General features: G+C 37.6%; 1 protein-coding gene across 4 annotated transcripts in view; it reads right to left on the reverse strand.

Annotated features, from left to right (window-relative positions):
* Positions 1-276: 276 nt before the first annotated feature.
* The window catches only part of PTPN14 (protein tyrosine phosphatase non-receptor type 14), a 279,017-nt gene continuing 267,155 nt past the window's right edge, over positions 277-12,138 (reverse strand). For all 4 annotated transcript variants that reach the window (XM_007481388.3, XM_007481385.3, XM_007481387.3 and 1 more), the window contains one exon: positions 277-9,745. In XM_007481388.3, the coding sequence (XP_007481450.2) occupies positions 9,617-9,745 (129 nt within the window). In that variant the 3' untranslated portion in view covers positions 277-9,616. The remainder of the gene's footprint in view (positions 9,746-12,138) is intronic.

The raw sequence follows: 12,138 nt of genomic DNA on the forward strand, positions 1-12,138 counted from the left end.
GCTAAGATGGATGGTAATGGAAGACAGAGACAGAGACAGACAGAGACCCCAGGCTAAGAATACTGACATATCTTTGTTGCTCCTAGAAACCATTATCGCTAACTCACAGTGCTTTCACCTTTGATGGACAAAGTCAGTAATTTCTAACACATCACACTGATGTATCAAGGATCTCCAAAGTACAAGGAAGGACCCAGGAAATATCCCAAACCAAACATTTTGGCTTCTTCCTCCCAACATTTTATGAGAACTTATCAAGGTTGGCATTGATTTGGATTTCAATACATGGGGTGGGGGTGGGGTGAAAGGGACATCAGGGATTGGCAAGCTTTGGTTAGATAACAAGCCTCTTTGTTGGACTACCTTTCTCAGAGCACTATGAGATAGTTAGCTCTAACCTGGTTATGGTTCTACGAGTCTTGATAGACCTAAAACTCATTCAACTTTGAGACCAATAAAAAAGCAAAAATCTGTGCAAAAAGTCTGTGAAAGCGAATGTTATCTCAGCACACAGAGATTAGAGATTAGTTTTCAAAGGTTCTATTTCCAACTATAAATGTTACAATGATGGCCAAAGCCACAGAGATCCTATGAGAAGTCAACCTTTGACTAATTACTACAAAGTTCTTCCTAAAGAGCAGCACCAAACCTGTTGTAGCAACTAGGGCAATAGCTCTTCTTAAGTTGTCAGATGGTGAGCAGAACATAAGTAGTCTGTCACTGATCTCCATCAACAAAGGAACAAAAGTGTAACTTCGTGTTCCTGAGCTATTAAGTCCTATATGTTATCTAGATACTTTTACCACTGGTGGTTCTCCTAAAAAACAAGACTTTATTTGGGAAATCATATAAAACTGGGTTATGCCCTGAAACTAGGTTAGCTTGTCTATTAAAAATAATGTTTCCTAAAGCTAGTTATTTAGTCATTGGGTAGGGATTTTAGATGACTACTTTTCTACTAATAAACTGTGCCATTTTGAAGTTATCAGTCCAACTAGGTTAAGTTTCCAATAATGAGTTGTTTATGTAGTTAATGAATGGATAATCACTATGCCACTCAATAAAATTGTGAGGTTCTTTATGACTATGGAATAATACCCATCCCCACTCAACTCATCCAAGACAAGCTGTCCAACTGGTCACTATGATCAGTTAATCATCGTTAGGTTTTATGTTCTCTAGCATAAGAATGTTTTTTATTCAAAGAGGATGAGAGTTGACTCTTATGGACCTTAATGATCCTAGGGATAGAAAAGCCAAATCCTGTGAAATCTAATTATTAATAGTATGAAGCTCACCATGCAAATAGGCATAGTCTGCAGTAAAATTGGGTTTGGGCAAATAAAACAATACTATAGCACAAAACAAAGTGGAGAGTGATTTTGGTACAATGGATCAATGTAGAAAGACAAACAGAAGAATTTGAACCTAAAAACTCATTGGGCGATTGAACTATCCAATCTGGCGATCTACATTATTCAATCTCTACTTCATCTAGAGACAAAGTAAAAATATTACAAAAAAATGAAAACAGATGCCAGTACAAGGATACAGTCTTCTCACCTCCCAGTAGTTCCTTAAGACCCATAAAGCACTTGTTTTGACATAGGGAGGTGTGCAATCAGCTAGGAAATGAACATTCAATTGATGACAAAATCATGAGTAAGTAGATTAATACTTTGGAAACTATCTTTGAGGCTCATACACTCCTTCCCTGTCTTTCTAGTCTCTCCTACCTTAAACTGGACCTATGAGCCATCATGCTGGGAAATTTACAAAACAATTTTCAAAGTATGACTTCAGTAGACTGAAGACATGATCAGCTATGACTTTTTACTGGGACATACCCAAAGGCACTTGTGTTAGAGCATAAATAGTGAGAGTAATACATCAAACCTGGTCCTCAAGTGTTACAACAAAGCAATCTTACATTTATTTTTAAAGTAATTGGGTTAACTGACATTCCACACTTTGTGGGGCTAATGCTCATGTTGCCTTCTACAAACAACCCTACTCTGAGGAGATGGAAGTAAAGAGAACTATGCCTAATGCTCAGCACTAAGGTCCAAGAAATCTCTCTGACATGAAGAAAAGAAACTATAACTGGGAAATCACACCTTCTAGAGGCTAACTTCTGTTCTGCCAAACATTTAGCCTTGAAAGAAGGTAAAACATTTGAATAGCATGATTCTTCTGTAAGAGGGAGACTCACGTTTGAATCCTGTTTTAGACACTTTCTAGCAGAATGACCCTGAGCAAGTCCCTTACCCTCTATGTGCCTCATTGTCCTCATCTGTAAAATGGGGATAACAATAGCACTGACCTCTCAAGGTTGTCATGAAGACTAAAATGAGATAGTATATGTAAAAATACCTTTGAAAATTATTAAAGCTGTTATATAAATTCAGTGTCATTCATTTTTCTCAGAAAATATCACGTTCTTCTATTTTGACTCATTTCGATCAGGCACTCATTAATGTTTCTTTCTACGAAATATCTCTAGGGTTCTTGTCAAAGCAAGAATGAGGCAGGGTTCAATGAACAATGTTTTGATTTGCTTTAAAATGCTACATGTAAAATGTCAACCTGAAAAAAGCCAAAATTTGTTGGAGGAACTAATGACATTCAGCTATCTAAATAAAGTATTTTTATTCTTACGCTTATCTGAATTAGTGAATTTAGGGGAGAAATCCAAATTATCTCCCCTCTGCTATCAATGGTTTTGGTCTTAATTCAGGAAAATCTGGAAACTGAAGGTTACTTGTGCTTAATAAAATGCATTAAAAGTATGGCTGTAGTGGTTATCCAGAGAGTAGGGTCCTTGGTATCTCATAAAAGACATTCAGATTGATACTTTACAATGCCATGTTGCCCTTCTGACCTATAGCACCCAAGGGAGGCATTCATTGGCACTGAGAACTGTTTGAGTGACACCAAGATGGGGCCGAGCACAACATTCTCCAAGCATAGTGAACCACTCCTCTTCCCCAACAGGAACCTCCCTAACACAGACTGGTCTTAGCATGCCCTGTAAAAGATTTTTGTCTCTCCTTAAAGACAATGTAAATGGTTACACCTGCTTTTCCTAGCAACCATATATCAAAGAACCAGATCAAAAGGCAAATTCCATTTTTCTTGTTAGAGAGACCTTCAGAATACTCTCATCTGCTGAAGTTAGGTGGTCAGGACTTCATTTCAGGAAAAAACAATTGTTCAGAGCATCCACAGACTTGCCCATTGGTGCACAAAATCTTGCTTGAACAATCATGATTACTGCAAGCCTTCTATATAATAAAACCACTTTCATGTTCTAAGAGATGTCTTTATGGAACAATAATCACACCTTAACGAAAAGATCTAGAACATCCACTGGTAGTATTTGCTGTAGTGGTTATTGACCTCTAGCTACATCTCACCAATTACTAGCACTAGTTTGGGGAAATGATTCATGGGAGCAGCATAGGATAATGAAAGCTAGATTTAGAAGCTACTGAAGGCTGAGCATGAATCTAGACCCTTAGATATATCAGGGCAAGTCATTTTAAAATCTCTAATAACTATTCCTTACATTTTTTTTCTCTCCCTTGACCTCTAGTTTCAATGGCAGAAGGAAATCCCAGTAAGGAAACTCCCTTAGCAAAGGATATGAACAATTGTTGAACTTACAGTCATAAAAATTTGTCTGGGGGGTACTAAGAAGTTTGACAACTTGCCTATGGTCACAGAGCCACTATATGTCAGAGGAGGGACTTGAACTCAGATTTTCAAGAATCCAAGGTGAATTATATTCAGTACTCCATGATGCTTCTCACTCTGCAATTAATATATGCTTACTGAATTGATTTGAATTGAGCCTTGGTTTCATCTGTAAAATGGGGGTAATAATCCTTACACTGCTTAACTCATGTGGCTATTGAAAGAAAAGTATTTTTCAATTTACGATATGACTAAGATTATTATTTTTATTATTGGCACATAATCATCTAAAGGAAAATCCAGCCTCAAGAAAGAAATGAGAAATAGTAAATTTTGAAAAGACCTAAAGCAACGATTTAAGAAAAGTATAAAAGGCAGTGAGGGACTCACTGGAGGGCCAGACTTGGGGTCAAGAACTGGGTTCAAATTTTGTTTCTGACACATATTAGCTGTGTGCCTGCTTGATACCCCCAGGCAAATTTGTAAGATTCATAGAAACAGACGAATTGCAGATTATATTAATGAGGGGGGGGTATTTCCAGTTTGATGAAATTAACCTATTCTCTCCCTACACTTCCTGCCTCCCCAAAGATATGGCCCAAATTTTCCAAACAGTCACCATTGTGGACAGCTAGATGGCACAACAGATAGAGTTTCAGGCCTTGAGTCAGGAGGACCAGGGTCCAAATCTGACCTCATACACTTCTTAGCTGTATGACCCTAAGCAAATCACTTAACCCCAGTTGCCTAGTCCTTTCCTCTCTTCTATCTTTGAAATGATATTAAGACAGAAGGTAAGGGTTCAAAAAAGATCATCATTGAACCAACTGAGCTTCTACAAAGCTCCCCCAAAAAAACAAATCAGTAAAAGTTAAATTATTATTCAACTACCTTTTAGTAAGACACTAGAAATCAAAACACTACAACAGAGTTGGTAACTTGCTTAAGTGGCCATCTATTTAATCAATTAGAAGAGGAACCTGGAATTGACTTAAGAGAATGTTAGAGAGGGAAGAGGTTAGCTATACCTATTCTCCTGTTTTACAGAGAAAAAAATCAAAGGAGTTTGGTAGAAGCAATTCAAATTCAGGCATAAAGAAGATTTCTTCTTAAAGAAGGTTCTATAAGTGCAAAAAGTGAAGTTCAATCCAGTTTGCAATCCTTCTTGCCATTATGAGATATTCTGAACCAGCAATATTCAACATCGTCCATGTAGAAGTATTTCAGCTTTTATATTTTGTTGTCTCCACCTTGACTTCTGATCAGGGAATGATTTGATAACTTTCCCCCAGCAGCCTGGTCAAGTAGCACAGTGTTGATCACAGTTACTTAAAGAAAACATTGAAGACCTGAATTCCAAGGAATTTTGTATGTACAAATAATGTGCTTTCCCTCCTGCACTAACTTGGATAAAAACCCAAGGAAACAAGTAATATTCTATCTACAAACACACAAATTGCTTACGCATGCCACTTCCTTTGAAATTAACTTATTTCCTAAAGGACATTGATCAACTATCCCATGAGTATTATCATGAGTTGTAAGAATAATAATACTTGCCCTTTAACCTAACTGGCTAAGGAATCATGATAAGGTGGACAAAGCATCTTTAAGTGACTTAAGAAAGAATAAAAGGGATCATAGGCTATAAGAACTGAGAGAAAAATGAGGCTCGGCAGACTCAAAGAATTGTTAGAGCTAGAACAGGCCTTAAGCTTCTAGTCTAAGCAAACTCCATTTGTTCATTCATTCATTCATTTCACAAATATTTACTGCATAGCAACTATGCGCATGGTGCCATGTGATTGTGAATGAATGAACAGAACTTATGTGGCTGCGCTACAATTTGTAGGTACTAGAATAGAAGCTCCCTGAGGAAAATGACTATTTCATTCATTGCCTTTGTAGTCCCAGTGCCTAGCTCACTGACCGACTGACCCACAGTTGTTTGTCCTTTGTTATCTTTTTTTAAAACTCTTACCTTCTAGCTTAGAATTGATACTAATTATTGGTCCCAAGGCAGAAGAGTGGTAAAAGCTAGATAACTGGGGTTGAGTGACTTGCCCAGGGTCACCCAGTTAGGAAGCATCTAAGACCAAATTCAAGTCTGTCTTTCATTTTCAAAGAGAACCCCATAGTGTAATGTCTTGATTCACACATGAATTGGATTTAGATGAGGCAGAATTGCACAAAGTCTCTCTTCCAGTCATTGAAATCCATGGGCAAGACAAGAGTCAGGATGATTGGTTATGGCCTGAGAGGCAATGGATGACTTTGGCATCTTCAAGTATAGAAGAAATCTAGTAACTACAGGTTAAGTGAATGAATGAATATGCTTCCTCTTTAATGTTTCTCTTTATCTGAAAACCTCTCCTCAGTTGTTCCCTGAGGAAGGTCTAGTCATTTTTTATGAAAGGAAACTGGTGTGCCAAGACCTGGTTCAAAAACTTATAAATTGCAGATAAGATGATTAAGGACAGTTAATTTCCAAGAAGTAATCCATGTGATTTGAATGAAAGGGAAGATAGCAGAGTCAGTCACCTACCTGGCTCTGTTTAAGGACCATCCATGCATTGATAAGAACCCTGGGCAGAAAGACAACTTTGAAAAATTAAGGGTATACCAGTATATAAGGCAAGTATTTTAACTCAAACTTTGGACAAACATTAAGGTGCTGTTTCTTAAAGTTACAAGTTTCCACATACAGTACTCTAAAAGTAGACTTTTCCAGACTTTCTCTATCATGTAGGAAATCTGTTTGAAGTGACTTAATCAACTCAATGGCAAATTTGGCCGAGGAAGGTCAACAGTGGCAGTTGTCAGATAGCAGTGAGTTCACTCTTTCTCTAGACATTACTGATGTCTAGATGCAACACCAGGCCCTTACACAAAGGAAAAGAAAAAGATGCAAAGGCCCCAAATGGTAAGACTGTAAGGAAAGTAAAACATCTGAGAAAAGGGAAGAGGCCTTGGGAGAGTTGAAGCAGATTAGTCACCAGTTATCTCACTTCCCTTCTGTTTTCTCAAGCAGCCTGTTGTCTGTTAAGGATGTAGAGAGGATAGTTAACAACTAACATTTTCCCTTCCATTAAGTGATTGATTATACACTATACAAATACATCTCTACAACTACTTGGCTTAAATTTTTCCTTTTTCAATGTAGGGATCATGTTGTTTCATTGAAATGTCTGAACAAGTAAGGCTTTCCGTGCAGAAGAAACAAACATTTGCACCAGAAAGCTCTGAATCCAGAGACCAGAGCCCACTACCTCCCATGCCACCTCCCAAACCTCATTTAATTCTCTGCCTTTCAAATCCAAACTGCAGCAATGGAACCCGACAGCTCGAGGTTCAAACTTGATACATCATCAGGAAATTATTCCAAAAGCTCTAACTAGATAACTAATTTAATACACTTTGCTTCAAGGTTTATTCCTTGGCCTGCTTCCCAGATATAAAGCATCTCTGGGCAATTATTATGCAGATGCCACAAAAAGGACTTTAAATGGTTGCCACTAATTTAACAAGAGATGTGTTGGCATTTGCTGGAGAGCTGAAAAGAAAAGCAAAATGTGCTCAAGGACCAAAAGCAATTTTTAAAATGTGCAAAATCTATAGGTTCTTTTATTTTTTAAAAAGCATTCCTTTAGGTTATTTGGTATTTGATGTAAACACTATCCACAAAGTTTGTGATTAAACTCTTTTCCCTCCTCCATTTGGTGCAATGAAGAGTATTAACAGAGCTCAATGTGGCACCCATGGACTAATCTAAGTAAAGTTCATGGGAATGGAGCTAATTTTTTTTTAAAGATACCCATTTGAGACCCTATGCAAACAAGTTTATCTGGGTGTCCTTCATTTCAGGGACCAAACAAATAAAAAAGTTATCATCCTCATATATTTAAGCAATGTAAAAAAAAAAACTCTCAATTAAATATATTATCTAGTTCTAAGCCATCCAGTGGGGAAATTAATGTGTGTTCTTTCTATACTATGTTTAATACTTATGGCTTTGATTTTAGAACACATATGCTAAGATTCCCAGAATCTGGTAAAGCTAACATGAAACTACTCTCTTCAGAAACCAAGGGTCCTCTTGGGAAGAGGAAGAGAAGCTTTATTTATATATAACCCCACATTTTTGTATTTACAAATCAATCTCCTGAAATGAAATCAGTGTAAGTGAAGTTGCCACATGTGGCCAGATGCAAAGTGCTAAATGGGTAAGCACAGCAATTTTTATTCTGATCCAGTTTCTAAGGTTCCTACCGTACAATGTTGAATTCAAAAAGGAGATTATACTTCCAACTATTCTGGAGGCCTTCTTTCTGTCCACCTTCAGACCAGGGGAAAAATGAACTTTAAGGAACATTGATGCACATACTGAAAAAATATACCAAAACCAACCCAATACCAATATCAATTAAGAACTCACAGATTTTTTTTTTTTAAGGCACTACATTATGGCTATCTCCTAAAAGAACTGGAGCTCCAGAGACAAGTCTAGTCAAGCACTGAATTAAATCCAGACCAGAAGTAAACAAGATGAAACACAATATACTAATGCAAGAAAGTTACAAGGGCTGTGATGGTACAAATGGTAAGACAGAATGCCAAATAGATCTCAAGATAGGGGTGGTAATGGAACTAATTTGTGCTTAGTGTATGTGAAGTAAAGAAAGAATTTCACTAGAAAAAAATCATGGATATGATCTCCAAGAAAGGAAGCCAGTGGACCTGAACTTGTGTTCTTAGGTTATTGGTAATTCTGGCTTTTGTCCTTACAGGTCATTGAAAGAGAGAGATGACTAACACATACTGTGGTTAAGCTTTTCAGGGGTTCTTGCCAAGGTACTGGCTATGTGAGTGCCAAAGAGCTCCTGTAAATCAGATCACCCAACTGTTTCCTTTGCAATATTTCCAATAACTTATTGATGGACTGATGGATAGACTAACTGTACCTATCACCTAGCCCGCTGGGCATCTATCCACCACATTTAAATAACAAAAAATGTCAAGTGCCTTTCCACTCTGCTCCCTTCCCACTTTGGTCCATCAGCTGATATCAATCAGGCAGCTAGCCTGACTGAACAGATGGGGTTGGCAGTGTGCCCCAAAGGCCACTAGGCTCATCAAATGAATCCACCAAAGGAAGCAACTACAAGAAACATAGTCCCTGAGAGGGAACCATGGAATACTAATCTCAGAATTGTGGGTGGCTGAGACAATTGCACTGTATTGAGCCTGGGAATTTGCAATGCTCAAATCAAGAGGATTTTTTTTTTCCTGTTCTCCCAATCACTAAGTTAACCTCAGAAACTGAGAGGTTAATGAGGGTAAAGAAAGAGGATAAGAAATGAAAGACAAAAGTAGCCGGCAAGTCTAAGAAGCAAAAACATTCAATGAAATCACTCTCTACTTTGGGGGAGACTTTTCTGTGCTTTTTTTGTGAAGGAATCAATCCTTCACCTTCTTCATATCTGACCAACAGTAACCAATGATGAATTAAAAGTTTTGTTGGAAAACTGGCTAAACTAGATGTGCTCCCTACCTTACACCTCAGTCTCTAAGGTGATCCGCAGGCAATTCTCCCCACAGAGAAGTCACAATGCAGACCAGTCAAAATGTGGTTCAAACATAGTCATTATACATGGTACAAGAAGATAATACAGAAATTCACAAAAGTTATTCCAAGGGAAAAAAATAAATTATCTCATATAAAATAATCCATGATGATCTCTCATGATCTTTCCTGTTCTGCTCATGGGGAACCCTCGGGCTCCTGACTCTGGCGACAGTGTGGTACACTTGCTGCCAGCCTTCTGCACCCTACTGGGAGACCAGATGTTGTCTGGAGGCCTTTTCATTCCACAAAGTTCTGTAGGATCCATTCCCATGAGGAGCTGGCTCTTATGAGAAATTAAATGAGTCTGGAGTTTTGGAGAAACTGGATAAGGACCTGATAGACAAACTTGTATTGAGTGATGGTCTGGATCATGAACATTCTCTGTTCTCTCAGGTGTCTCAACATCATGGGCACATCCACTTTCTGTAATTTAGAGGAAAAAGAAAGCATTAAGCCTTAAAACATGAAAAGGCAAGAGCACTCTCACTTCTCTGTTTTTCCAATTGTATGAGATTTACTTTTTTTAAAAAGGCATATATCCAGAAAGCAAGTTAATAATCCTGTTTAATAATCAGTGATAGAGTTGAGTTGGTCATTATGTCAGTGGATAGAACACTGGGTCTGAAGTCCTGAGTTCAAAACTAGTCTGAGACACCTACTAGCTGTGTATCCCTGGGGAATTCCTTAATTTCTGTTTGCCTCAGTTTCCTCAATTGTAAAATGAGGATGGTAGGAGCACTACCTCTCAGGGAGGATTAAATGAGATAATACTTGTAAGGCACTTAGCACAGTGCCTGATACATAGTAGGCTTATTCCCTTCCCTTCCAAAATCCTATCAATGAGTCATAATTATATCACATCAGGATTGGACTAAAAGATTTCATTCAATTCTTCTCTTTCAACTGATTAAGGTGGCACAGTAGATAAGGAGGGAAACTTGGAGAAAGGACAAGTTAAAAAAAAAAACTTGGACAATTTCTTGAAAAAAAAAAACTTGGACAATTTCTTGATAAGTGACCCTAAGCAATTCACTTAAACTTTTTGAGCCTCAGTTTCTTCATCTGTAAAATGAGGGAGTTGAGTTCAAATCTATAATTCCCATTACCTTACGATGTAACTTTGGGCAAGTCATTTATCTTCTCTGGTTATGAGTTTGCTCATGTGAAATAACATATATCTAAACCTTGGGAATGTTGTGAGAATCAAATGAATAAAAATGTACTCTGGAAATATAGAGTCTGATTTGAATGTTAATTCAGATTACAGATAATCTTGTGGTTAATCTTTTACAGATACGGTATCTGTAATACCTTTGAATGGTTAAACAGCCCATGGAGTGTCAACAGAAAATAGCACCTGAATTTCCAGGTTTGGGTACAAACATCTTTTATGAGTCATCATTCAATGTGAATTTCAAGCTACAATGTCATAAAGTCATTATATCAGTTATAATCCAAATATCCATCCAGAAGACAATGAAATAGTTTGTGGGGCTGGAGGCAAGGCAGGGGATATCTTCTAAGCAGGCAGCAGGGCTCATTTCTATTTTTTCAGACAAAAAATGCAGAAACCTCAATGATAGTTGAATGTACAAGTTAATGAGACGGGACCCTAAGCCTTGATGCTCTTACAATCAGTAACAAATAGCATTATCAAAAAATGATATGTAAAAGGCAAAGACAATCTGAAAGCTTCAAATAATGTAGTAATAACAAAATCCAAATATTGGGCTTTTGTTCTCTTAAAATTTAAAACACAAGAAATCATAAAAATAACCATTAAAAAACAAATGTATGCTTCTACAATGAAATTCACGCTTTTTCTACACACACACACACACACACACACACACACACATAAATTCATTCAACAAAATCAGCTATGTGTCTATGGTGTGCCAGGCACAGAGCTGGGCACTGGGGTGATACAGACAAAAAAATAAAGAACAACAAAAAACAGGCTTTATACTCAAAGATCTGATATTCTATTGTTGGAGAGGAGCCTGAACAAAAATAAAAAGATACAAAAACTCAACACAAAGTATTTTCCCTAGGTGAAAAACAGGGTCATTAGGAACTAAGGGGAAGAGGAAAAAAAGGATTTGTACCCAAGATAAGTAAACAAGTATTTATATATTAAATTCCTATTAAGGGGATAAAAATACAAGAAAAAGAAAGTTCTTCCCAGTTCTCAGGAAGATTGCATACTAATTGAGAAAGACAATTCATAAAAAGAGCTGAAAAAGAGAAGGCGTCCACTGTGGGGATGGGAGGGAATTATGGATGACTGGTCATTAGGGGGTCTTTCCCAAAAATGGAGGTTTCAGGAAGAACTCACAAATGAGAGAAGGGCCCTCACTTTTAGCCATATTCAAAAATCAAGGGTTAGGATAGGTGCATCTAGATAGCTCAGTGGATAGAGAGTCAGGCCTAGAGATGGGAGATCTGGGTTCAAATATGACCCTAGACACTTCCTAACTGTGTGACCTTAGGCAAGTCACTGAATCTTAATTACCTAATCCTTACTGTTTTTCTGCCTTAGAACCAATACTGATTCTAAGATGGAAGGTAAGGGGTCCCCTCTCCCCCACCAAAAAGGTTAGGCTATAAGTTCCTTGAGACTAGGGATCTTTTTTGTTTCTGGCAATTTGTACTCTGTTCCATAGTATCTAGTAATAAGAAGACAAGGAACCTTTGCTCAGTCATTTCAGTTGTGTCCAACTCCTCATTTCTCCATTTGGGGTTTTCTTGGCAAAGAGACTGAAGTGATTTGCCATTTCCTTCTGCAGCTCATCTTTACAGATGAGGAAACTGAG

This window comes from Monodelphis domestica, chromosome 2, assembly GCF_027887165.1.
Source record: "Monodelphis domestica isolate mMonDom1 chromosome 2, mMonDom1.pri, whole genome shotgun sequence".
Taxonomy (NCBI): Eukaryota; Metazoa; Chordata; class Mammalia; order Didelphimorphia; family Didelphidae; genus Monodelphis; species Monodelphis domestica.